We start from the raw sequence: 26,324 nt of genomic DNA, 5'->3' as shown, positions 1-26,324 counted from the left end.
GAAGGCCGTTGAGAGAGAGAGAGAGAGAGAGAGAGAGAGGGTCTCCGTGAGTTGAGAGCGATGGGTTTGGGATCGGAGAAGAAGAAAGAAGGGAAAATAGGGAGGCAAGGATAGAGAGAGCTCCAAAGAGTTCGAAGATTTTACGGTTTTTTGCAAAAGCCTTGTGATGTATCAAAACAGTGGGCTGCTGGGCAGTGGGCGCTGAGCAGCAGAGGGTTTCGCGTGAGGAGAGAGACGAAGGAATATCTAATCTGTTTTTTTTTCTTGGGCTAGTTAATATATAATAATTTTTTGAAACCCAAAATTTAAGCATGGGCTCCAGCCCAGGCAAGCCTTGGGCTGGATCCGCCCCAGTAGTTACCTTGTGTGAATTATATCAATAATAACTACAATTACGATATTTAAAAAAATATCTTTTGTTTTGTCAATCAGAATTTAACTATGTGTCTTTAATTATTGATTTAGAAAATTTTTGGTTTCCATTTTCTTTCTTCTTCGAGGTTATTTATTACCTTACATGAATCTAGTAGATTATTTATAAGTTGTACATAATTTAATCTTTTATCCTTCTTTTATTAAAGTTGATTTCAATAATAATTAAGGGATAATTAATTACTAAAATTTGTTACTCTGACAAAAGAATTTTACAAAAAAGTTTTAATCATCTTACTAAAAAATTTTCATCTAAATGAATTAGTCAATTGCTTTTAACCTTTATACGTCATACATAAATTTGAATTTGCGTATCCTAATTAAAAATTCTACCAAAATTTTTTTAACTTTCTGTAACTTAATATGTCACTGAATTTTTCAAATTTAATTCAAAACTTAATCAATTTTTAAATTTTATCTACATTTATTAATTATATTAATGAGTTTAATTAATGACTACAATTGCATTATATTCTCTAATATTACAAAAATATGAAAAAATATATCTAACAAATATAACTACAGACCAACAAAATTTATTTGTTTTTCATAAGTAAAACATATCAAAAGATTTAATACAGCGACACACACAGTCTCTCTCTCGATCTCTCAAGTAGAGTTGGGGTTTTTCTAGAACTTCCCATTGTGCGGCGTCGTCCATCAATATATGGTTGTTGCCTTGTAACATGGGGCTGTGAAAATATTTTAAACACAATCAAGTGAATCAGCTCTGTAAGTACATCATTAATCTATAACATAACTCACATCTATATTTTTCTCTGATGAAATAATTTTATTTTGAAAATTCACATATATATATATATATATTCAATCATACTTAGTGAAAATATAAAATTTTTAATTATATTTTAGAAATATTATCATGATGAAAAAAAGATAAAAAAACAACCACAAAAATATTTTTTTACAATAATTTAGAACTGTTAGCTTAGTAAGAATATGATTGTCATTTTATTTATAAATTATATTTTATAATTATTTTAATTATTTACGTGACATGCTGACGTGACATGCCACATATAATTATAACTCCCTAGTAGTCCTTTTTAAATAAATATCTCCGACTATCTTGGAGTACATGCATATATGGAGAAGAAAAACAGTCGATCTCCTAATGCAAATATTTAGATACTGATCGAGCAGTAGTAGATCATATATAGTTCAAAAGCAGTGGCGGATCCAAGGTTTAAAACTTAAGTGAGCATATTTTTTTTCTTTAGGTAAGTGGGTCACTGTCTCACTGAGTCTGTTCTTTCTAGTTACCGGGCTATTTTGTTTTTCCAATGTGGACTTTTGAAACCTACCGGATTGAAGCTGAGCTTGCTTCTATGTAAGTCCGCCACTGTTCAAAAGCCTTGTTTAGAAAATTGCCCTTTGCTCAAGTTTATGTCATGCATGCACGCAAACGAGCTCGTATCGTCTCTTCTCTTTGGGAAGAAAGAAGTTTCAGTTCCACCTTACGCGCGTACGTCGGAGGAAACCTCCGAAATCTAATTTGCTTAGCTTCAAATTAGTATCACAGATATAGCAATCGAAAATATGTCGTTGACATGCATGTGTTGTGGAACCTCCCCGAAGTTTACTTGATAGCTCGAAGCAACTACACGAGGCAAAACAACTACTTAAGTTGCTAAAATAAGTACGCGAATGTAATAATCAAAGAAAGAGCAAACAAGCATTATATATACCAATTCCCTACCATATCTTGATTTTTCGTGTTCATGTTTGTATAGTCAGTACTATGTACGTATTGCGTATAAATGTTATATATACGCACACACTAAAGTCAAAGAAATTGAGAGCAACATGCTCGAGAGAACTGCTACGTATGAAAAATATAAGAGACGTGCAAATAGTCATCATAATAATTGAAAACAGTCAGTACCTTAATGTACAAAACAGTGTAGAAACTTAATCACTTAAATGTGAGTTTTTTCCAACAAAGATCATGGTCACAACTAGGATCATAAAACGAAAATGTACAACGATGAAACTTTATAACCAATTACTACTCCATTAATTGAAATTACATAGGTTGGAAAAGGTCCTATAAATCTGGAAACCATTACACACCACAACGGTAAATTAATTTTTGAACCACTTCCACCCCCTGGACTTGAAAACCACAAAACGACATACAAAACACTGCGTTTTCACACCGGCAAAAACTACCCCGCATTTTTCGTAACGGCACCGTTCTATCGCTCTCTCTTTTTACCCATTCAGCCATTTGAGGACCACTCCATTGAGGAAACAAGCTCCCACACACACCTAACCAAACCCAGACCCTGTGGACCCCACCACCACCACTCTCGTTTAAATCACAGCCGTCCAAACTTCAAAATAAAAACAATAAAAAAATAAAAACTAAAATGAGGGGAACTGTGAACATCCCTCTTGGATCACCCACTTGACTCTCTCATTTTTCAAAACCAAAAATAGTAAAAGGGAGCAGAGAAGGCCACAAAGAGCACGCACTCACACTCTGCTCGTGTGTGCGGACTCATTCCTCTCTCTCTTCTCTCTCTCTCCTCGGCTCTATTTTCTAGAGAGAGAAAGCTAGCCATGGCCGACTGTAAGCGCATGGCGGTGGTGGACTCCTCTGCCGTCGCCGACAACGACCACGACTCTCCGTCGAAGAGGAGGAGAATCCTCACAGCTGCTGCTACTCCAGAGGACACAATGCTTCATCAACGACGACGTCATAATCAGCTCGGCAAGCTTGTTCGGTCCACGAGTTCCTGCTCCGACGAGCACTCCTCTTGCTGCTCCAGCAATGAGCTCAACGACGTCGTTTTCGTCACCTCGCCGCTTCTGGATCTGGAGGTACTGAATCTCAGCGACTCCCCTGTACCCTCCGAGCTAGCTTCGAATTTTTGTTTCTTAGTGTGAAAACGGCACAAGAAAAAAAAATGGAATCTTGAATTTTAATTTTATCTATTTATTTATTTTTTCGATTTTACGTTTCTACTTGGATTTTATTGCTCCTTCGTACAAACTCAAAACGTATTTCGCCGTGTCAGGCGAAGAGTTGTGAAACCGTCAGCACCGCTCCGGCCAGTCATAAATTCAGGTTCCGTTCGAATTCCGTTACTCTTTCTTTCTGTCGTCTCTGTTTAATTCATCGCTCTATTTATTAACAACTTTCGATTCTTCTTTAATAAAATCAGCAGAGAAACGACGCCGTCGAGCGAGCTGTGCCTGGAGAATTCGGACGAGGAGTCGCCGGCGGTGAGCAAAGCGCCTCCAAGTGACGAGATCGAAGACTTCTTCGCCACGGCCGAGAAGTACGAGCAAAAGCGCTTCGCAGAAAAGTGAGTACAATTTTATTTCCATTACTGTCCTTTTTTTCCTTTTCTTTCTTTGAATCTTAATTTTGTGATTCTTTTGGAGATAGTGGCGTAGGATAAGGCTCGAAGTGTACTCCACCATTGGGCGTATTTTAGTAACCAACTGACCGCTTTTTCTTCGGATTCTGTTTTGGCTGTGGTGGCGGTGGTGCAGGTACAACTTTGACGTCGTGAAGGAGGCGCCGCTGGAGGGCAGGTACCTCTGGGTTCGTTTGAAGCCATGACTCTTGCAAATGTGGGAAGAGAGAGAGATAATAAACTGACACTAGATAGGACAGAGAGTTTCGTGCAGCTGAAAAAATCTGATGGGTTTGTTTTTGGAAGGACTACTACTAGTACCACTACCGCATATAGTGGCTAGCTAGAGCTCTCTGTTCATTTTGTACAGCTTTCTTCTTTCTATTGGAAGCTTCTAATTCTCCCCTCCTCAGCAAATTTCCTCATGTATTTTGCTACAATACAATTTCCACATTTGTATTTTGGTGCCTCTGGGCCTTTCATTATATATCCCGTGTGTATATATATCCCGTGAATTTCTCCCTACAAAGAATAGTAAATTGATTAAAGAAATTCTGTTTTCTGGGTTCGTTTGTTTGTTTGCTCTTTGTTTTGGACAAATGCCATTAACAAAAGAGTGTTTTGTTTGGGTCTATTTTGGCCATCTTCTTCTTCTTTTTCTTTATGGGGTGAATTCTTTATGGTTAATTGCAGGCTGATTGTTACTGGGGTTATAACCCTTCGTCTGGTTTTTCTATCGACCACTCCCTCGCTCCCTTTCTCTTATCTCCTCAGTTTATTTTTATTTTTTGGGTTACTCTCTTATCTCCTCAGTTTTTTTTTCATCTTTTTGCTCAGAGACTTTTTCCTTTCGGAATATGCTTCTTTACAGAATGATGATGATGATTCCTTGTGTTACTTAGAGTTGGGGACCGACCCAGACAAAAGGCTAAACGCTTAGCTACGTGCCAACAGAGAAAGTGCCCGTATTATATTGAGAGCCATTTTTGGCTACTCGTTTTGGAGTGCCGTGAATATGCTTGATCATTTAACCCATATATCCGATAAACTCGCCGATGCTCGCAAACTCGATAGGTTTTTACCCGGTCTGACCCGTGAAAAAATCCGCCAAAATCCGCTTTCATAGCTAGAGGGCCGGACTTAGTTTAGAGGATAAAATCCGGCCTTTCGTGGGCCCGGTTTGTCAAAATCCGTCAAGTAATAAAATATTATACATACATATTTTATTAGGTTTAGAATAAAACTATCGCATTATAAAGTAACTATATGAGTGAAAACTTCTCGAGATCGATTGACACTAGCCGATATGATTGGTATATATATTTAGTGATCATATAAAAATTTCATCCAATTCAGACCTTGTCTGACCGTCATAATTTCCAGTAAACCGAAAACACCACTAATATGTTAGAAGAGAATATTCATTACCAAGATGCGAACGTCGAAAACCGTTTGCATATCTAAAATCACCTAATTTTTGTCACCGATCGTGCACTGTCGTACCGAGGAAACTCATTTGACGAAGCCTCGGTCAATGGGGTTTTAATAAGTCAAAATGCCTTTTTTTTGGTTGACCGTAGGTATGAACGGTCAAACAATGTCCAAAACGGATGAAAGTTTTACAGGATTCCTAAATATATATATATACCGATCACATCTGCTGGTGTCGATCGACCATATTTTAAACTGTAGTTTGTTGATTGTCGAAGTTCAACTAATGTATTATATAACCTTTATATTAGGTTTAGAATAAAACTATCGCATTATGAAAACGGCTATATGAAGGAAACTTCTCAGGATCGATCGACACCAGCCGATGTGATTGGTATATATATTTAGTGACCATGTAAAAATTTATCTAATTCGGACCTCGTTTAATTGTCGGAATTTTCGATAAACCATAAACACCACTAATATGTCGTAAGAGAAGACTCATTACCAAGATGCGAATACTGAAAGTCGTTTGCATATCTGAAATCACTTAATTTTTGTCACTGATCGTACGCGGTCGCACTGAAAAAACTCATTTGGCAAAGTTCCGGTCAATGGGGGTTTTAATATGTCAAAACGCCTTTTTTGTTGACCGTAGGTACACACGGTTAAACTATGTCCAAAACAGACGAAATTTTTACGGAAACCCTAAACATATATACCGATCACATCTGCTGGTGTCGAAATTATATTGTGTACCTTTTAATATAATTTTATATATAATTAAATTCAATTGCACTATCTTCTTAGTTACACCTTTCATGATCATTATTTTATTTTTCATTCTTCATGTCTTATTGGGTCATAGATTAGATAAATAAAATAAGTTATTGTTAATTCTCAATGGTTAAATATGTACCGTATCATGTTAACTTATAATATAACTCACTATAACTATAAATTAATGTTTATACCAAATTTTCTATGTGGTATAAGGTCCTAATAATTAAAATTTTGTACAAAGTCCTAATAATTTAAATTTTATACCTCATAGATCCTCTACGTTGTTTTAAATCACTCATGCAATTTCATACTCAATGTATCATATATATATATATAAGGTGTGATGACCTAGCCTCCCTTTTGGTTCTCATTCATAAAAAAAATTAGATGTTTAAACTTTAAAGTGTCAATTTTTCAGAATTCTCGACAACTGTTTCACCTCAAATTACTACAACTCATTATAGACTAATAATTATATAATATTTTCTTATATAATATAGTAGATAATTGATCAAAGAAGCATCTCTCAAAATTTCATATTTTTATTCAAATTTCCATTTATTTTCTCAATTATTTTTCAAGATCGATATTTCCCCAAAATTTCAGTCTAAAATTCCAATTTTTAGACCCACAATATTTCCGTAATTGCTGAAATTTTGGCCATTGGTTTAAAATATTCATGATAGTTTCGATATATCCACCGATATTTAAAAAAAATATTGATAGGTCTTAGGGGTAAATATCTTATTTTCTCTAATATCTGCTATATTTCTCTGTCAACATAAAATATTGCCGATATATCTTTGATATTATGAAGAAATATTTTAAAAAATTCACTTTAATTTTTTTTAAGGTGATAATGTGTGAGGTGGCATAGCAACTCCAAATCGTTTAGAACTTCAGATGATGAAAATGGCAAGCCTCATCCACATGTCACAGAAATAGCATTAATTTAGGAATTGATGCAAACAATGTGTTATCTGATGAAGTAGGAAACCCGAGAGATGATTCCGATAGTGATAATGTGTGGGATAACATAGCAACTCCAGGTAGTTCGGATGTTGGTGATGGTGGTGGTGGACAAGGTGATGGGGATACATGGTTTGAGTACGGTCAATCTTATGTAGGTGGAGGATTTGAACGGTTTAATGAAAATAATTTTGATCATGCTATCCAAGATGAAGATCATTGATATAGAACATATGGCCATGATGCGTAACAACATAACATGTACGTGAGGAGGATAAGAAGAGTCATTGATGATCAAAGTATTTCATCTGATGTTGTTTCAGTTGCCTTAAGTTTTGATTTTATCAGTTTAGGCATAAGGCGCAGTTGGATGTCAAACGAATCACGTGAAGACAATTGTTAATTTGGTTATCATGTTTACGATTATGGTCAATTTGGAGAAGTATATAATCAATTATCGAGTTGGATTTATCCTTACTATCCATTTCTTAGAGATGCTGTCAGCAACTCGAAAGAAATATATAACTATCATGTTAACCACTACAATTTATAATATATGACCCTTTTTGGGCAGAGTATTATATTTTTGTTGACCAACGTGCATCTTTTCAAGCACTTATAGCTTCTTTTTGATACTTGATGAAGTTAATAATTATATATGTTTATATGTAATTCAATAATAAATAAATAAATTTTCGTAACATGAACGATATTTTTTCTCTAATATTCTCGATATATTAAATATCTCAATTAAAAAAAATGATATATCCGTCAATACAGATGTTTTAAACCTCAGGTAGAAACCGTAGAATTTCATTTTGGTTATATAGTTAATCCGAATCATGAGCTTGGCTTCTCCATTTCAATCCAATACGAAAAAGCAAAGCTATAGACCTATCTTGCTTTAGCTCACGGAGATATACATATTGATTCCGCTATATATGCTCTTAAAATGTAAGTACACTCCAAACAGAAAAGTTACTAAAAAAGCTCTGGAAAATTGCATGATGATAATGGTGTTTATCTGAACAAATTGTGCTACATTTATGTCTCCACATTCATGCTTTCAAACAATGCAAGCATATATAAGCGATAACAATCGAGTAGCTGTGATCTTAACATCCAAGTATTTTTCGATCTCAGTGATTATATTTAGATTCATATAAATTCTTAGTGCGTCGTTCTGTGTACTTTTGTATTAGTCGTTATATCTGAATAACCAGATTCATCTAAATTCCATAATGGGATATACCAAGAACCACCATATGGTAAAGGTACTCTCTTTAGCAGCAAGTGAAAGGGAGCAAGCTATTTGAGTCATGGGGTGGAAATAACGAGGGAGGTGCTCTGATTTTAGTGAGTACAATACTAGAAATGAGAAAAGAGGTTAGTCGGGTGCTTTTCGGAAAAGGCGGACATGAAATATTCGTTTGTTGACGATAGAAAGAGGGTCACAGAGAGTCGGTGATACACAGAGTGAGTGACCGAGTCTGACTTCTCTAGTGCTGGGTGGTGCAGAGAAGGAGGAGGAGGGAAAAGGGTGGCAGAGGACATGGTCGGACTAAGAAAATTTAAAAAGGGGTGGCAGTAGGTACATGCATACGATTGGATACATGGCGAGGGACCGAGGGTTATACCAGTCCTTGAGTCTCTTTCTTCTGTGGGGATGTGCCCTCTTCTTGCTACTTCCCCACCTTTGCCCTCTTTCTTTAGCTTATATTTTTTAAGGATCCAAAATGACAAAAACCAATAAATACCATGAACCCTTCCTAAAAAAATATGAAGTACGGTGTTCAAAAATTATCAATTTCGATCATTTTTGGAGGTTTCAAGTAGGTGCCCAAAAATGCAATGCATCCAAGTTTTGTTTGTGGAAATTCTATGAGTTTGGTATAAGTGGTGAAATACTCCAATTATTTTGGTCTCGTAAGTTAATATAATTTGTTTTCGGTCTTAATTCAATGTAATGGAACTTAATTTCACTCATCATCTCACCCTCACGTATTGGAAGACATCTACATTTTTAAGAAAATGAGGTGGAGACCGGAGAGATCGTAGCTTCCATTATCAACTATTTTATTGTTGCCCATTGTGGTCTGCCTCAGTCAGTAATGATAGATTTGTACTTCTAAATAAGGAAGAGTTGCTCCTCACGTTATGAGAATGAATGCTCTTAAAAAAATGTTATATGCCGCCTCTCATTATTCTACCTCAAAACACAACTACATGCTCATCTTTATGTTTGTAGGTAAGACCTAATAAAACATTGTCTTTCTTTATATTTGAGATAAGAGAGTCACATATTGCGATTCATCAAACAATATACAAATTAAATTTGGTATATCCTTTCCTAAAAAATACTTTTCGAAGACAAATTATTGAACATTTAGTTTCGTTGTGTTTCCATTTCGCTCGTCGGAGTTAATCACTTTAATTTGAAAAGTGGAAACCATAAGAAAATATACGTTTAATAATAAATTTCCAAAAAAATATAAACGAAATTTAGAAAGGGAGGGAGGTCATGTGCAGAGGTGATGCCATACTTGGGGTATACTTTGGATCTGATGCAACATAAATTTATCTACACTTGCCAATTGCCATAGAGAGAGAGAGAGAGAGAGAGAGAGAGAGAGAGAGAGAGAGAGAGAGAGAGAGAGAGAGAGAGGAGAGTGAGGGAGATCCCAAGTGAAGTGGGGGGGGGGGAGCACAGAAATAGTAGAAGAAGAAGAATGTTGCCTAATAATGAAGGGCGCTACGATGGGTATTACCAATTTCAGTGCTCCACTGTTTACGAAACAGAAACTGATTAGGATACTGGCAAACGAATTTGCTTCTTCGATACCAATTCATGATTTCTGTGTTTGTTTTGGTGAGTTTTAAGCACACTCAATCCCCTCTCATCTACTTTTCTTGGTTGCAATTAATCCTACACTTCGCTCAATATCGGGAAAGTGGTCCTTATGCCCCTCTAAACTTGTTCGTATTTCATCCGCGAACTGGTTCACTTTGCAAATAGTTGTACAATCAGGAAGCTCACTACTTTACTTAGCATAAGAATCTCAGTTTGAAGTGCTCAAAATAATGCTAAATTCGTGAAAAAGTGTGTGACATTTTTCTTTTGTATCAAGTTTTTTTACGTGTTTTATATGTTTCTTGTCACAACAAACTTTAGATCAACATTTCCTTGATTTTTTTTTCATGTGAATACTTGCATGATATAGTGGTAGCTAGTAGCAAATCGTATCAGCTGTAATGATGCGAAAACATAAAATGATGTATCCTTTTGGAAATAAGAAGAAGAATCGCATAACAGCTTGGTGAGTTTAGTTGTAAGATTCAACCTAAATGCATATGGTTCATACTTCTTGATTAAATTCTGCGGTGTAACATGGTTCTTGATCACTTTGACAGTCTTATGTGTTGGAGATGAGAGATCCCACATTTAAGAAGTGACAAATAAAATAGAGATTATAAGTGGGATGATAATACTCAATTGTACCGAAGCCTTTTGTGATTAATACCCAACACCTGTGAGGTGACTAAGTTGGGACAATATCGGTACAGTTGGTCCATGAGTCACGTTTGTTGCTGTTTAACATGGTATCAGTGCGGGTCCCTCTCCAGTCGCGCCTCCAATCTGTCGTGGGCTTGAGTTGGGTGTCACTTTGTTATGGGCCCATGATGGGTGCCATTATCATATCATCGGAAGGTTTTCCGATTGGATGGTCACCAAGTGTCGTTGGTTACTGGACCTTGGTTTATTTCGTCCATGTGTGTGAGATGTTAATCTGACACGTGCAGACCTAAAAATTAGGTTGCACGTGAGGGAGCGTGTTGGAGAGGAGAGATCCCACATCTAAAAAGTGACAAATAAAATAGAGATTATAAGTGAGTGGATAATATCAAATTGTACTGAGGCCTTTTGTGATTAAAACCCAACACGTGTGAGGTGGCTAAATTGGGACAATATCGATACAATTGATTCATGAACCACGCTTGTCGCTGTTTAACATTATGAAATGAAACCTAGTAACGAACTTAATTGGGGATATTAATAGAGTGGTGATGAAGTGATGAGAATAAAGACAGAATTACATTCCATGAGTATTTGTCCCAACAGCTTCTCCAACATTATAAGTTGATAAACTTAAAGCATCTTAATTATTGACAACAACATTTCTACCAAGTTTAAATTTGATCGGGTATCTTCCATTAATAGAAGCTCCTACCAAATCAAATCAACTAATTTGATAATAAATGAGCATTTGAATTCCATAGAAGGACCCGTGACAAATCTCTCGGTACCTGATCTTTTGAAGCATTAATAATTCAAATATATGGTTAATTGGTTAGGTTATAATGTTATATAGTCTTATATATATGTCTCTTCGTGATATCTGTTAGGTTACAATTTATGTCCGAGGCCATGCCCAAATTTAATAGGTTGGTTAGTTACATTAAGTGACACTTTGGTTTGCACGTACTTTTGATCAAATGCTTCTGTTTCTCTTCAATATTTCTCTATATGGTCACACCTCCTGACCTCCATTCCATCAAACTGCCCTTGAATTGAAGGTCACCAAATTAATGGTGGTAGTTAAAATTTCAAAACTGGAATAAGGTATCCAAAGCCAATAAAAGGAAGGTGATGAATCAAAGTCGTCTATCTCTATGGTGTTTGCATCACGAGCCCTACTTGATTTAGCGGTACACAACTTAAAGATGTTAGATGATACCTAAATTTTGAAAGGGTGTTTGTTATTGATCGTTATCTAAAATTGATAAAGATAAAACTTAAGATTGTTCATTTTTATTTGTCATTATTTAAATGGTGCATGTAAATGTGAAGAAGAGCAAATTGGCATCGTTGAGGGGACGAGTTGTAAATTTTAAAACAGTGAATTGGAGAATTTGGCCTAAACCAAAACAAATGGAGAGAAATTTTGATAAATAACCAGTTTTCAATACTCAAATTGATTTTTAACCATATTTTTTTAAATTGAAAAATAACCATATATTTGAATGAAAAGTCCCAAATACCTTCTTTCGGGGATTTTTTTTTCAAACAAGCTTCAGCATTCATTGAAGAACAATGACATACTGTACTTGCTCTTATTGAAAAGCTTCAAATCTAAGACCCTTTTGTGTTTGGTTAGCACCATCATCAGGATTGAGGAAACTATACTCCAATTTTCTAGCATTTCATCAGTTGTGGAGGACATCGAGTGATCGGAAAGAAAGTGATTCAACGAGGTGAATTTGTTTTACAGGCTGCAAATCCATCTTATACTTGACGTGATATTAATAGGTGCAAGACTTTTTATCGATTTGCATCTCCAGTACTGCCCATGAGACGATACGTACTACCCAAAAATTATGGAGAACTCAAGCAATTAAATTGAGCTATGATCACCTGCAATGCTGCAATATATCTTACAATTGTGGCCGGTACCTTATTTGTATGCATGTTGTATAAAGAGTTGGCCGCATGATCATGGGAATCAAGAAAGAGTCATTGAGATATATACAAAAAGAAATGAGAGTAAGGGTATGAGTTGCATCAGTTAAAATAAGGGCATTTGAGACATTTAATTTTTTTTGTGATTAGTTTTCAACTCTTTATAAAAACACAGTTAAAAAGTCAATATAAAGGTTTAAAAGAGGTCATTTATCAAATTTTTTTAATATATATATAGATATAAAAGCTTATATTCATGAATATGATTTGTGTTTCACTATATTCTTCTTCTTGGCTTGAAATCGTCTCAACGGGGTCACAACTTGACTAAAGCTTGAATACATAATCTATTTATATAGCAATAAGATGATTCAAGTTTACCAATGCTATGGAAGCAACACGCCAACACCCTAGTGATTTAAGCCGGCTGCTATCCGCCAATCATAATTAGCAACAAATCAGAGACAGTGATATGTAATCAAATATATTAGACAGAGTAAGGAAGAAAATACCATATAATTAATAAGTGCCGAAGTCTCTACGATTAGTTGTAGAATATGCTTGGAGGCCGGAGCTAGTTCGTTTAGTCTGAGAGAGAATCCGACGTGGCAGAAAGGATCTCCTATCCAAAAATGCGCAGGGGTGCGTATTGATCCTCAGGTGGGCCACCACAGCCGTTCCCCAGGACCACGACTCTGACCATGACCGCATCACCATCTAACCCCCCAGCGCACCACTACCACCAGGCACCAGCCCCTCAATCTTCTCCTCTCTCTCTCTCTCACCTCTGCCCTCTCCCACCCACTATTCCCCAATCTTCTAAAACCCTAAATTCAATTCCCAATTCCCCCCAACTCTCCCTCTCTCTCTCAGAGCTGAGCCATGTCGGGTGTTGCTGCTGACCGCGGCGGCGGGATCTACTGGGGTAGAAAGGAGGTATCCGAATCCAAAGGCATCGCCGTCATCTTCGCCTGGGTTTCGATTCCCGAGCGGCGCCTCAAGAGCTACGTCGATTTGTATTCCTCTCTCGGTTGGAACTCCCTTGTCTGCCACGCCCATTTCCTCCACGCGTAACTCCCTCTCTTCCCGCCGCATTATTCTCTTCTCTACTTTTTTTATTTCATTTTAATTATATATTCATACTGGAATTGGTAGAGAATTTGGTCTGTGCTTCTGGCTGGTTTTTGAGCTGGTTTGATGAACTGTGTGCAGATTCTACCCCGAAAGAGCGATGTCGTCGGCGTTTGATATCCTCAATGAGCTTCTGGAGGTCAGCTTCCTAACGAGTTTGTCGAATTTTGAGTGTTTATATAGTTGTTGAATACTTCAGCGTGGCGTTGAACTTTGATTTTATTGTTAAACTGGGATGGATTAGAAAGCCAGCTTTATTTGGCTCAATCTGTGTGGGATCTCTTTGATCATAACTTATGTTGTTTTGGTTCTTATCAGGAGCTGAGGATAAAGCCGTGTCCTGTAGTTTTTGTGGGTCTTTCGGCTGGTACTAAAGCTTGTATGTACAAAGTTTTTCAGGTTAGATTCGGGAGTTAATATGTAGTAGCTGTAGTGTAATTTGTACTGATAATTCATTTTAGCATTTTCTTAGAAGTATTAACTGGTTTTAACTGAGTTTATCACAATGGTGGAATGTGTAATGACTTTAGTATTTGCAAATGCAGATCATTGAAGGAATTTGCGAAGGCCAGCTATATCCGGTATTCTTTCTCTTGCACTCTCAGTTAACATTTATCGTGTTATTTTCTTGTTGATGATGACTATTTGGTCCACCGGGAGTTATATTCTAGGAACTCTGTCTTTATAAATCTTTTTACATATTTGTGAAGGGTGAATATCGATTGGTGAGGAAATGTATTACTGGACACGTCTATGATTCTGGACCCGTTGATTTTACAACTGACCTTGGCACACACTATGCTCTACACCCAACCATTCTTAAGATGCCTGGTTCATCAAAGTTGGTCTCGTGGGTTGCTAAAGGAATTGCTTCAGGTTTGGATGCTCTTTATCTTACTCGATTTGAATCCCAGTGGGCCGAGTATTGGCAGGCTCTGTATTCCTCAGTCGTAAGTTCATATTAGCCTTTATCCTCCTACAAGTCTTTGTTGGTTGTCTAGCAATTTTATGGTTGTCAACTTGTCATCCTCAGTTATGTGACAGTTCATTATTTTGCATATAGAATTTGGGTGCTCCATTTCTCATTTTGTGCTCTGATAAAGACGAACTCGCTCCGTATCATGTCGTCTGCACTTTCAGTCAACGTTTACAAGAGTTCGGAGGTGATGTCAAACTTGTGAAATTGAGTGGTTCCCCTCACCTAGGTTTGTTTCAAAAACTCTGCTTTCTTGTCTTGTCAATGGTGGACTACCATAATAATTGTGCTCCTTTGTCATACCTTCTAAATAAGTGGCTAAATACATGTTAGCGAAATGTCTGTGTTTGTTTGTTTTCATCAAAATCAATGCAGAAGTGATAAGTTGTGGTACATCTGTTATTAACATGTGATCTACTTAGGGAAGCTGTGGCACTTGCAAATATAAATTTTGAACTGCCCTTGGAATAACACTGTTTTTAAATATACTTACTGATACACGGATATAGTGAAAAGGGTAGCTAAATGCGAGAGTTGTATAATGACAAATTATTGGTGTGTTTTGTCTTTCCTACATCATGGGGAAACTAGAAAACTTCATCATACTCATCTTTTAATCGCGCATGGGTTTTTAACTTTGTATGTTACAACACTTGGAGTCTTGGCTGGCATCTAATGTTTTTCAACACATAAGCTAATGTAATTATTTTCTTATCTTTTTATTGCAGGTCATTATAAGAATTATCCTATACAATATAGGTCTTCTGTTACTCATTTTCTTGAGAAGGCAGCTTTGATTTTTTCGCAAAGAATTCAAAAGCTTGAATGGGAAATGACTAGCATGGAAGGCATGCATGATGAGATATCTGAACTAATATGTGATCTCCAGAAAGCTGCTGTTAACTCTAATGAGAGTCTCAGAAGAGTTGCAGTTGAGCCAAGCGATCACTTCTTCTTGCCAAGTTCAGCAGAGAATCAAAATGGTACAGACTCTGGGTCGCTACAAGATGAACAGAAAGAAAGATCAGTCTGTCTGTCTAAGCCTCCAAGCCTTAGTCCACATAGTGTACTCGGTAAAGTCCTGTTTGATGTTTGTGTCCCTAAGAATGTTGATGGTTGGGATATCAAATTCTGTGGGTCTTTGAACGGGCAGCCATTTGCTTCTGCTCGAAGGAATTCACCTCCTCGTGGTATCAAAGGCCTCCGTCGCTCGAGATTATGATATCGCTCTGAGGTCAGTGTTTAATAGAACTCTGCTAAAATTGGCATGGTGCTCGAGATTAGTAGGATAGGACGATGCACAGAGGATCAGTGGTAGCAACTTGAGCATTGGAGGTGAGGTCTGCCTTTTCTGACATAATATGTAGTATTTGGTTTAGATGCATGCTCAACTAGGTATTTCTCCATCATAGATCAAAATACGGACATGTACATAGGACAATGGATCCGATGCGGGCGTCACACTTTCTTCAGAACCAGCCAGCCCGTATATGTAATATAATACATGTATGTTTAAGACAGATTTTGTTAATCTTGAGTCACCAAATGATCAAAATGTATAGTTGATCTTGATGGTGGATGAGGTTACGTTGTATATCACGTTGGACCGGGAGTCTGGGATGAGAAGCTTGTTCCTGAAGATATTAGGCTGTAGAGAAAGATGTTTTACTTGACGCTTGACAATGGCATTAGTAGTATTCTCTCTTTTAGATGTTTGCTTGCGACCATATTATATGTACGTTGTTAGAGGAGAATATCAAGCTTAATTTTCTAACCCCACCTTAAGATGCACATAAAACTTGTATCTCTATGTTCTCTATTTCATTTTCCGTTCTCTCAACACAGTCAATCGTTTTCGACAGATCAGTGCCATTGGTATCCTTTCAAGTTTTGATCTCGTAGTACTTGGTTTAACCTGATCTAGATGTGTTTTTACCAGACAATGCTAATGCTAGAAGCTATAGGGGCAAAATCGAAATTTTGTGTACCAGACAATTTTGGGAGGAAATCTTTTTCGACAAGTAATAGTCCTATGTTTATGGTTTCACAAACAGACGAAAAGGCACTTCAGTCACGTGGCACTGGGAACAGAGATCCCCGTCTTTTTCAGACGGAGGAAATGTCCGACTACTTTCGAGAAGAGGAAGAAGAAGAAGAGGAGGAGGATCAGAAGGAGAATATGGACATTTCCCCGCTCTCTTTACCCAGACAACAGTTCGACAAATTGACCATTCATTCGCCACCTTCCTCGGTCTCTTCCTATGTTCTTGTTCTGCATTTCATGAATTTGGCTTTGTGTTTTGTTTTGTTTTTTTTAAAGGTTTTTGTGTGAATACCTGTAATTTCTGCAATGGCAGGTACAGCAGAGGAAGCGCTCCAAGCCCCGCATAAGTCGTTTTAGTCCGACCCAATTTGTCAAATTCCACAATTTGACCCTTGATTCTCCAAACCCGGTCTCTCCTTCTCTCTCTATTTTGGGTTTGATGGGTTTGTTTTGCTGATAAGCCAAGGTTGTGAATGCATGTGTTTGTACAATGGCAGGAGCCGAGGCCGCCATTGGAGGAAGCTAGCACATACAGGTTCAGAACTCTCAAGAGGAAAAGACACTCGGGTCCGAGCCTTAACACCAAGCGAGTGAGTTGGCTAACCTTTTCATTTTCACTAACTTAGATATATGGCTGGTTCTTTTGAATGTCACTAGGATTCTTGAGCTTGAACAACCGATCTGTTTTATATTGTCTTTGATTTTGTTTTTGCTTGGTTGGCGATGTTATATGAAGTCTCTATATATCTGGGTTTGTCCTGTTCTTTTTCCTCTTTGACTAGTTGTTTTCATATCAATTCCTTTGGTCCCCGACTTTTATACTCTACTATATTGCACTGTGTTATTCTGCTGCGTGCCATGACTCGTATGTCAATTGTTTAAATGATCTTTTGATTTTGGTCTGAGAGTAATCTTCATGTTAATAATGTTTATTCAAGACTTGAGTTATGGAGAATTTTCTATGATTTATGAACAGGAACTTTCAGGTCATCCGCAGAGGCATGGAAGGTATGTATACTTGTAAATCAATTTTAATTCACTACAGTATCGCAAGAAATATATATCTAGCTAATGTTTTGATCTCTTTATTGACTGATCAGCTGCAAACGGAGTAGAACCAACCGGTCCATGTCCTGGCATTTTGGCTATCCTGAAGAGTCTCCTGTCAGAAACCAAGTTAAAGAGATTCCAGAAATTCTAGAAGCGGATGAATCTCCCTTCTTTATGAAGTCCATGATACGATCAAATATATCTGTTTGTTTTATGTTGGTAAGTCAGTCTAACTAAATCTAGGCTGCTTGGACAAATCACAAATATGAACGCAGTTGTAAGCTAATTTTTGTCAATCGACAGACACTGCCAAAGAGATTCTGCAGCTTGCATTTACCTTTGTATGGCACAGCAACTATAACGTTGGAAGATAAAGACGGGGATGAATTTGAAACAAATTTTCTTGCGGACAAAAGAGCGCTTAGTGGTGGATGGAAAGGATTTTGTCAGGCAAAAGACTTGCGTCTTGATGATGTTCTAGTTTTTCATTTGGTCAGCCCTTTGAAGTTCAAGGTATGCTACCGCTGCTAGGAGGATAAATTTTGTTACGAATTGCAGTAGTTTCTTGGTTAGTTAATAGTGTCCTTAATTTTATTGAGCATATTTAACATGTTGCATATCTACTTAAGTTGGACTCTACTGTTGATAACAGCCTATTCTACTGCCTTTGATATATTGCTGTGTATACACATTGTTGTTGCAGGTGCATAAATTGAGACCAGAGTATGATCTAAGTGAAGAAGATGTAGATGCAGCTTTTTTCCTCTTGAAAATGAGTGCTTCTGGACAAATCTTGTTTGGTACCTCTATTCTGTCCTTTTAAACATATGAGGGATCTCTAAACCTGTACAATGTTGAAAATGTTATTGCCTGCAAACTTGGCATGCTAACTTGATAAAATATTATGCAGAGGAAAAACCCCCTCTGACTCCTCCAAGAGATGTTTTCCACGGCAATATTGGAGAGAAAACTCTAATACCAGATTTAAATGTTCAGCTTGTAGATGATGAAGAGTCAGAGGATCACAGAGATAAAGAATTTGGCTCCAATTCTACAGGGCGGTGGATAAAATCCGGCCAGAAGAAGCTTATTTTTGAAGATGGTAGAAAGTGCTGAGACTTTCACCAGGATGTGAATCATGAGAAGGTATATAGGTTATGGAGATGACACAAAACTGAGAAACGGTAGACGTACAAAAACACACGACCCTATGTGCTTGTGAGGATCTTAATTGATTGTCAAGATTAATCCTCAAATGTTGATAAATAGGAACTCCATAAACTTCAGCTGATTGTATATGCATTATAGCTATGATACATGGTTACCTCCCTTGCTTATTTCAAGTCTCATGATGCTTTGCCATTTAACCGGATTTCAATTTTCTGCTACGTATGAGCTTGGATTCCATGTTCGTATGTGACAGACATTGGAGATATATTTTTATTTTCGTTACCACTCACGTTTCTAAACCCATTAATCATAGTAGTAGAACTTCTATGACTTGTTGAAAATGTAATAGATCGTGAAGTGTTTGTTACAAGAATCGAGACTTGACTTTTAAACCATCATATAAGTGGAGACGTGGAGTACATGGTAACTAAATATGCAGCCACATACTATTGGATGTAAGTAACAGTTGAATCAAATTTAAGCCCGGTAAACTATTAAGTAAAAAGAAAATTACTAATCATCTTGTCCCCAAATACTGTGTCCTTAAATTCCTCTCCTTCTACTCCTCAGCAAAACCCTAAAGACAGAACAGCAGCAGCAGATTCATCACCAAAGGCTGTGAATCTTTCTCTCCCAAGTTTCTAAACAAAATTGAAGTGATTGGCATCATGGTAAGTTGGTTCTCTTTATTTCGTGCTATTTTCGCCGATGTCTTCCTTCATTTCTATATATTAACTGTGTAGCATAAATTTCTGACTGATTTTCAAGTACCAGTGGAGTTTGGAATTTTGGCTTTTATGATGTAGATTATCACTGATGTGATTTAGTTTCTTGGATTAGTATAATCTGATAGGTTTGATAGTTGAAATTGGAAATGTTTGGGTATTGCATTTTTATTGATTCTTGAATATCTTAGAATGAAGGAAAAAGATCCAAGTCATGTTTGAATATGGAGGTGGAATTGGATAGAATCAGCAACTTACCAGATGAGTTATTAGGCAAAATACTGTCAAATTTGCGAATGAAGGATGGAGCGAGGACAAGTGTTTTGTCAAGCAAGTGGAGGTATAAATGGGCTATGATTCCGCAACTGGTGTTTGATGATGGGTGCCCCGATGATATTGTTGATCGTGTGCTCTTAAGTCATATTGGCCCTATAACCAAATTTGTACTTGAGACCGTGAACAGGGACAGTGAAGTTCTGGATCGGTGGATTGTTCCGATTTCAAGACACCCCATCAGTGGGGTGATGCTTGGATGTCATGGAATGGGGCAGCGCTACAAAATGCCTTTGTGTTTCTTTTCATGTCAAGACCTGATTCATTTGCATTTGAGTGCCTGTGTTGAAACCCCCTTCAACATTTAAAGGGTTCTGGAGTTTGATAAGCCTTCATCTTAAGGTTCTTCTGGCTCTGATACCAAATTGTCACACGGGCATAGTCGATACTAAAACTTTTTCCCTATGTGATGGCACTAAGCAGCCTACACTACCTAGCCAGTCAAATCATTTCTCTCACTCAATTTTCGATTACACAGCAGAAACTATCTAATCATCGACAATGAGCATACAAGCCACACACACACAACACAAGTGTTTACATGAGTCCGCTCTCAACCTTTAACTCATTTAAATGATCAAAAAGATTACAACGAGTACAAAGAGTGCTTTCAGCCTTGATCTACCCAAACTCAATCTGTCTAGCCACTCACTTAATGCGTCTACACTAATCACTCAACCTAAGGGTACAATGAGGATACAATGAGGCTTACAACCTTTGCAATTCCGACATGTCCTATCTGTCTATCTCTATTGTTTTTTCCTCACCCTTACAATTGTTCTCTCCTTGCTTGTGTTCTCACAATCTCGATTGTGATTACATCTCTCGTCCGTTCGTTACCAATGACAACCCTCATTGGCTTAGGTTATGTTGCACTACAATTGTGTATGACGGTTGACACCTCCAACCGCCCTAGGGTGATGTGGCAGCCTACATGCTTGCCAAACAAGCATTATAACTCCCATGACACAGCCCACTAAGAGCAACTTCATTGGAACCTTCAAATTTTTTCGTCAAATTTGAATTTGATAAGTGACGTGGAAATGACTATTTTGATAAAATTTGGCTCCAACTGAAATGTTAAATTTTAAATATTATTATATATTATTTTTCATAACAATTTATATAAATATATATATATATATATATTTTTTTTCTAAACCTTCTCAAACATATAATCACATACAGACCAACAAAATGAACTTATTGATATGTTTAGTTCTTCATCCTTATCCTCAAATCTCCCACTTATCTTCCCTTCTCTTGGGTTTGATCTTCATGTCACACTATAGGGAAGAGAACAACGATCTCAGAGAGTCTGCGTTTTGGTCTGGCATAACCAAGGATTAACAAAACATTTTGAATTGAATCTTAGGTTCATCTTCAAGCCAGACCAAGCTTCTCATCTTCATTTTTCGTTGAACACAAACATATACAGGACAAAAACCCATAACAAGGAATGAATCTTCCATAATAACATGTTTTCCTTATCTGGGCAATAACTATAGAGATGAGAAATGCGATTTTGAAGGGTATGTGTTTCGATTTAGGCACATGTAGATGCTGATGGGTTCCATTTTGGGCCGGCAAGAAGGAAGAGATCATAGAGAATGAATAAAGAAGGAGAGAGAAATAACCAATAAAGAAAGAAAGACATCAACCTTCGCCACTGTCAAATTTGACAGCCCAAGTCGGGATGTTAATTACACATCGGATCAGACCCCTCCGCTGGAGACGACATGGGCAGTCAATTGTAACCGTTCAACCACTAGGGGGAATTTGAAGGTTCTGCTGGAGTTGCTCTAACTTCCATACCTTGCATGAGTAACTGCTGGCCCTATCTTCAAGCATGAGTAGCCACCTTGCATGAGTAACCACATTGCATGAGTAACCACACACTAACTTGGATAACTGCCCACTGCTTTGGTAACTGCTTGGGATAACTGCCCACTACTTGGTAACTTCCTTGTATGCTTGATAACCACCTACTACATGCTTGGTAACTGCCCACTACTTGTGAACTGCTCAGTAACTTCCGTGTGTGAGTCATGCATGTCCCTGCATGCCAAGTGTCCACTGACGTCGACCTGCATGCACGCTGCGCGCGTGCATGCTTGCTTGCTTGTGCTTGCCTGCCACCGTACCCTCCCATGCGTACTACTGTCTTGCATCCACGCCTGTGATCAGTGCTAGCGAGGCTAATCTCTAGCTTATAGGTCTGCCTGCTCCGTGCTAGTGAGGCTAATACAGCCAACTGCCTGCCTAGTGCTTGCCGAGGTCTGCTGGCGAGGCTAATCTCTCTGTCGTGTCAGATCTGTCCACTTTCTTGCTGGTGAGGCTAATATCCAGCCTACAGGTCTGCTAGTGAGGCTAATTAGTGAGGCTAATCTGCCCGCATATGCTAGCGAGGCTAATCTCCAGTTCAGCCCTTGCACTTGTCTCCGCATCTGCCTTGCATGCTAGCGAGGCTAATATGCCTGCATCTGTCGAGGCTAATAACTCTGCATCCTTTGCATTGATTGGCACCTAACTCCATGCTTGTTAGGCTCCTGCTAATGAGGCTAATACTCAGCCAACCTCCATGCATGCGAGCGAGGCTAATACCTCCGCTACTGATCTGCCTTGCTTCTTACATGCATTTCCTTACATGCGTGAGCCTTGCTAAGGTACGACCCAAGGCTCATGCCATGCCCAACCTATCTGGCTCTAAGGTTGTAACACCCTGCCACTACTGTTTTTTATTTCAATGTCCATGATTTAAGTTGCACTAGGGTGTCTATTTAGAAATTTAATTTTGCCTTTTCATTGGATGATCTATTCTTCATATAAAAAAAACTCTGATCACTCACATCTGTTACCCACCTCCTATCGACCATAGTTCATAGTTGAGAACTTGAGGGTTGAGACTGAGACCAGTCATATCGGACTACTTGTCCCAACTCCCAACGAACACTACCCCCTCTATTATAAACCCATGTTTCTAATGCCCAAAGTGCCCCTACTATTTTAAATTCCATCGACAAGCTTTGTTGCCTTTTCGAGTGTCTCGTGGTTTCAATCGTAGAATCTTGTCGAACTCTTTCCCTCACTGAAACTGGGTTCGCCTCTTCAGAGTGTTCATGGCGGTTATTGAACAACACAAAGAGATCTCTACTTGTTCAGACACCAAGGTCTGTTCTCTCTTTCTCTCTTTGCTATGTTTATGTGTTTCATCTTTTGTTTAGTGAGTTTGTGACTGTTCAATCACATTGATGTACAGCTTGAAAGGGCGAAACGACCCAAAGCGGAAGGCAATGGCAACCCCTTGAGTCAAAACTCTTCTCGTCTCAAACAGATCACCAAGAACAATGTGAGGAACTCTGTTTTCTCTCTATGCTTTTGCTCAATCTGTACTCTTCTCTTGTGGGTTTTTGTCCTTTACATTTCATATTGAATCTTTAAATAGAATTCCGTCAAGAACTTTGTAGAACTCTCTTTTCTCTCTACGCTTTTCCTCAATTCAAGGGCTCCATTTGTACTTATGTTGTGGGTTTGCCTTTCCATCCCACATTGAAACTTCCAATTAGGATGGTGGGATGATTTCAGTGCTTAAAGGGCTGGGTTTTTTTTTCGATTTTATTTTTCATTTCTCCTAAGGTTTGTGTATGATATTACCCTTAATGTACTAGTAAATTCAAATGATAAGTTAACAGAACAATTTGGTCTATGGTGGAACAGGTGGTCAGTGCTAATCCCATGAAGTCTGAGAGGTCAGTGCGCACAGTTAAATGAACTTCTTCACCATCTTTCCCTAATTTCGTTTGTTTGAACTTTGAAGCATAACATTAAAGCCTCTTTCTTATGCTCAAAATAGCCATAAACCAAGGAAATATAAGAAGGCCAAAGTAGAAAGTTTATATAATACACCCGAAGCTCAGGATTCTGTTCTTGAAAGAGCAAACAAGTTTGCAGCAAACCTACCACCAGATTTTCCCAGCCTCGTCAGAATCATGTTGCCGTCACATGTTACTCGAGTTTTCTGGCTTGTAATATCACTTGCTTCACTATTTTGCATTATTGTTATATGAAGACATGGACTACTAGAGTAACTTATGTGCACTTAACTTGGGTTGTCAGGGTATTCCTAGATTGTTCTGCCGTGAGCACATGCCGAAGAATGACACAATGATTGTCTTGGAAGATGAAGATGGAGAAGAATACCAAGCTAAATATCTTGTGGGGAAGGAAGGATTGAGTGGTGGATGGAAAGCGTTCTCAGTTGATCACAAGTTAGTGGAGGGTGATGCTGTAGTTTTTCACAAAGTCATGCCTTCAAAATTTAAGGTAATTGTTCGAAGCTTCTTGATAAGATATGGCTTCCTTCGTGTGATCGCAAATGTCTTAACGATACATATGTTAACTGACAGATTATGAAAAGAAATCAAGGCCTTAAAAAGAAATATGACTTCTTGCTAACCAATTTGACCAATCTTGATCTAAGGTGTGATTTATCTATAATATAGGCCCCATCCCCTGGCAGGGTAAACTTTTAGTGTGTAATGATAATTTAACACTAGAAATGTTATTAGGACTGCTTGGTGTGGATAAAGATGGTGATGATGTTGATGTTGATGATCGTACCTCTAGTTTTGTTAGTAATAGATTAGTTTCTGAGTTTATTGTACGGATGTTGAATTTAGATGGAGTTTTCCCCTGAATAGAGATTTGAATTTACTAATGTTTCTTCTTGAGTTGAGCTCTTGCCCTTAATTACTTAGAGTTTAGATACTACCTCTTGTTGTGGATCCCTTACAACCATTGCATTCTTTATTGTCTTCTTGTTTTAGGTGTACATTGTTAGATCAAATGATTCAGAAAAAGTGGATTGCGCGCTTACTCTTAACAAATTTAATGAAGGCATTAGACAAGCGAAAACTGGTAAGTTATTTTCAATAATCAAAATTCGCCAGATTCTTGTAATAAATGGATAGTCATTGATCCCCCTCAATCATTTCACAATTCACCTCAGGAGAAGTTACTGCATGTGAAAGCCCAAAAAAGGGGAAAGTGGAACCTATTGCAGTGGAAACTATGCATGAAATTGTTAAGGAGAACGCCATACCCAGTAATGCCAAGTATGTTCCAATATCAGATTGATGGTGAAGTTATTTATTCTGAAGTTCTGGATGAAATGAGGGTTTCAAAGTCTCTCATCCCTTTCAAAGAAGTGAGCTGCTTTGAGAACTTTAAGGTTGCCGTTGGTGGTTCTGTCATAAATGCAGACATCTCCAAGCACCATCTGGTCAAGTACTATGAGCTCTGCCGCAGTCAAAACTCATTTCTGCATGAACACATTCTTGAGGGTCTTAACTCCGATCTAGTTGCTGGAATAATATCTGAGACAGTAAACCATTCAGATGCCATTAGAGCCTGCAAGATTACTACTTCTGAGTGTGACTTTTCGACTTGGGATAAGACTCTGCAAGCTTCTGAAGTGTTTGGCATGAATGTTGGGTTCTTGCGTGCCCGGCTGGACCAGCTTGCCGGCCTTGCTTCAAAATCAAAACTGTGTAGAGAAGCTATACTCGCACGAGACCAAGCAGTAAAAGATCTAATAACCTTGGAAGCCAAGCTTTTAAGAACCAAAGATGTCAGAATTAAAATCAAATTAGAGATTGAGACTCTAAATACAAGTTCAGAGAAGGTTGAGGCTATGTTCAAAGAAGTGACTAAAGCCCCTTGGTGATGACAACATCAGTGTACTAATCTCTTTTGCAGATCTGAGGAACACTGAAATTCTACAACCACAAATGTGCCTAAGCTATATGATGAAGAAACATTTGATGCCAATGCCATATGAATTCAGCCTTTGGACAAGAGATCAGATGATGACGAAGACCGTAAGGACTAAAGAGACTCCTTTTGCAGATATTTTGGGGTAACATGTAGTAGGGAGGATTATTCTACCTTGGAGGTCTCTCTTTTGTCATTTCAAGCTGACATTGGAAAATGATGTAACAAATTAGTAGAAGAGTCGGATATTAAAATCTTCTCTTTTACAAAACTTGCCTCCCTCCATGGACATGGACATGGCCATCGCAAAATTAATCATTCGTGAACTTGTGCATTGCTATGGCACCCAAGTCTGGTTCATCGTGTCTTCAGTCCTACATTTTCACAACCAACTGGGCAGATCGCAATGAAATTGTGCTCCAATGTTTATGTTCTATCTCAAATTCTTTTTCCCTTTCCTTACTATGTTTTTTTGGCAAGTCGACATTATCATCTTTCCTAAAAGTTATAATGTCTCACCCAAAAAATCTCACCATATGTCTGAGTTCTTAGAATCGACATGTAACAGGAAGACTATCATATTGTAGTGGGTTATGTTATCGGTGCATACAGTACTTGAATAATTACTTTTTAACCAATTCGACCCTATTCCATGTACTAG

The 26,324-nt window shown here is 37.9% G+C and overlaps 4 protein-coding genes and 1 pseudogene across 5 annotated transcripts; all 5 read left to right on the top strand.

The window, feature by feature from the left end:
- The first annotated feature begins 2,972 nt into the window (after nucleotides 1–2,972).
- On the top strand, nucleotides 2,973–4,305 carry LOC126784625 (cyclin-dependent kinase inhibitor 7). 2 transcript variants are annotated; one of them, XM_050510100.1, is made up of 4 exons: nucleotides 2,973–3,279; nucleotides 3,477–3,526; nucleotides 3,627–3,767; nucleotides 3,958–4,305. In XM_050510100.1, exons 1-4 carry the CDS (start codon nucleotides 3,019–3,021, stop codon nucleotides 4,025–4,027), a joined length of 522 nt encoding a protein of 173 aa, XP_050366057.1. In that variant the 5' UTR covers nucleotides 2,973–3,018; the 3' UTR covers nucleotides 4,028–4,305. The 2 variants fall into 2 exon arrangements, with proteins under 2 accessions (XP_050366057.1, XP_050366056.1); XM_050510099.1 differs by having other exon boundaries at nucleotides 3,624–3,767; nucleotides 3,958–4,303.
- An 8,774-nt stretch (nucleotides 4,306–13,079) lies between these two features.
- Nucleotides 13,080–16,335, top strand: LOC126783269 (uncharacterized). Its single transcript, XM_050508710.1, has 7 exons — nucleotides 13,080–13,532; nucleotides 13,675–13,732; nucleotides 13,912–13,992; nucleotides 14,139–14,174; nucleotides 14,304–14,543; nucleotides 14,657–14,798; nucleotides 15,298–16,335. Exons 1-7 carry the CDS (start codon nucleotides 13,345–13,347, stop codon nucleotides 15,789–15,791), a joined length of 1,239 nt encoding a protein of 412 aa, XP_050364667.1. The 5' UTR covers nucleotides 13,080–13,344; the 3' UTR covers nucleotides 15,792–16,335.
- Nucleotides 16,336–16,459: 124 nt separating this feature from the next.
- LOC126784638 (uncharacterized) lies at nucleotides 16,460–18,927 on the top strand. The gene is made up of 8 exons (XM_050510114.1): nucleotides 16,460–16,820; nucleotides 16,927–17,022; nucleotides 17,111–17,203; nucleotides 17,590–17,621; nucleotides 17,714–17,882; nucleotides 17,967–18,176; nucleotides 18,367–18,463; nucleotides 18,574–18,927. Exons 1-8 carry the CDS (start codon nucleotides 16,494–16,496, stop codon nucleotides 18,777–18,779), a joined length of 1,230 nt encoding a protein of 409 aa, XP_050366071.1. The 5' UTR covers nucleotides 16,460–16,493; the 3' UTR covers nucleotides 18,780–18,927.
- An 855-nt stretch (nucleotides 18,928–19,782) lies between these two features.
- On the top strand, nucleotides 19,783–20,199 carry LOC126783809 (F-box/FBD/LRR-repeat protein At1g13570-like). The gene has a single exon (XM_050509345.1). The coding sequence runs from the start codon at nucleotides 19,783–19,785 to the stop codon at nucleotides 20,197–20,199; it is 417 nt and encodes a 138-aa protein (XP_050365302.1).
- A 2,669-nt stretch (nucleotides 20,200–22,868) lies between these two features.
- Nucleotides 22,869–25,951, top strand: LOC126783270 (B3 domain-containing protein Os01g0234100-like; annotated as a pseudogene).
- The last annotated feature ends 373 nt before the right edge of the window (nucleotides 25,952–26,324 follow it).

Source organism: Argentina anserina, chromosome 2, assembly GCF_933775445.1.
Source record: "Argentina anserina chromosome 2, drPotAnse1.1, whole genome shotgun sequence".
Lineage (NCBI taxonomy): Eukaryota > Viridiplantae > Streptophyta > Magnoliopsida > Rosales > Rosaceae > Argentina > Argentina anserina.
This window is presented reverse-complemented; position numbering and strand designations above follow the sequence as displayed.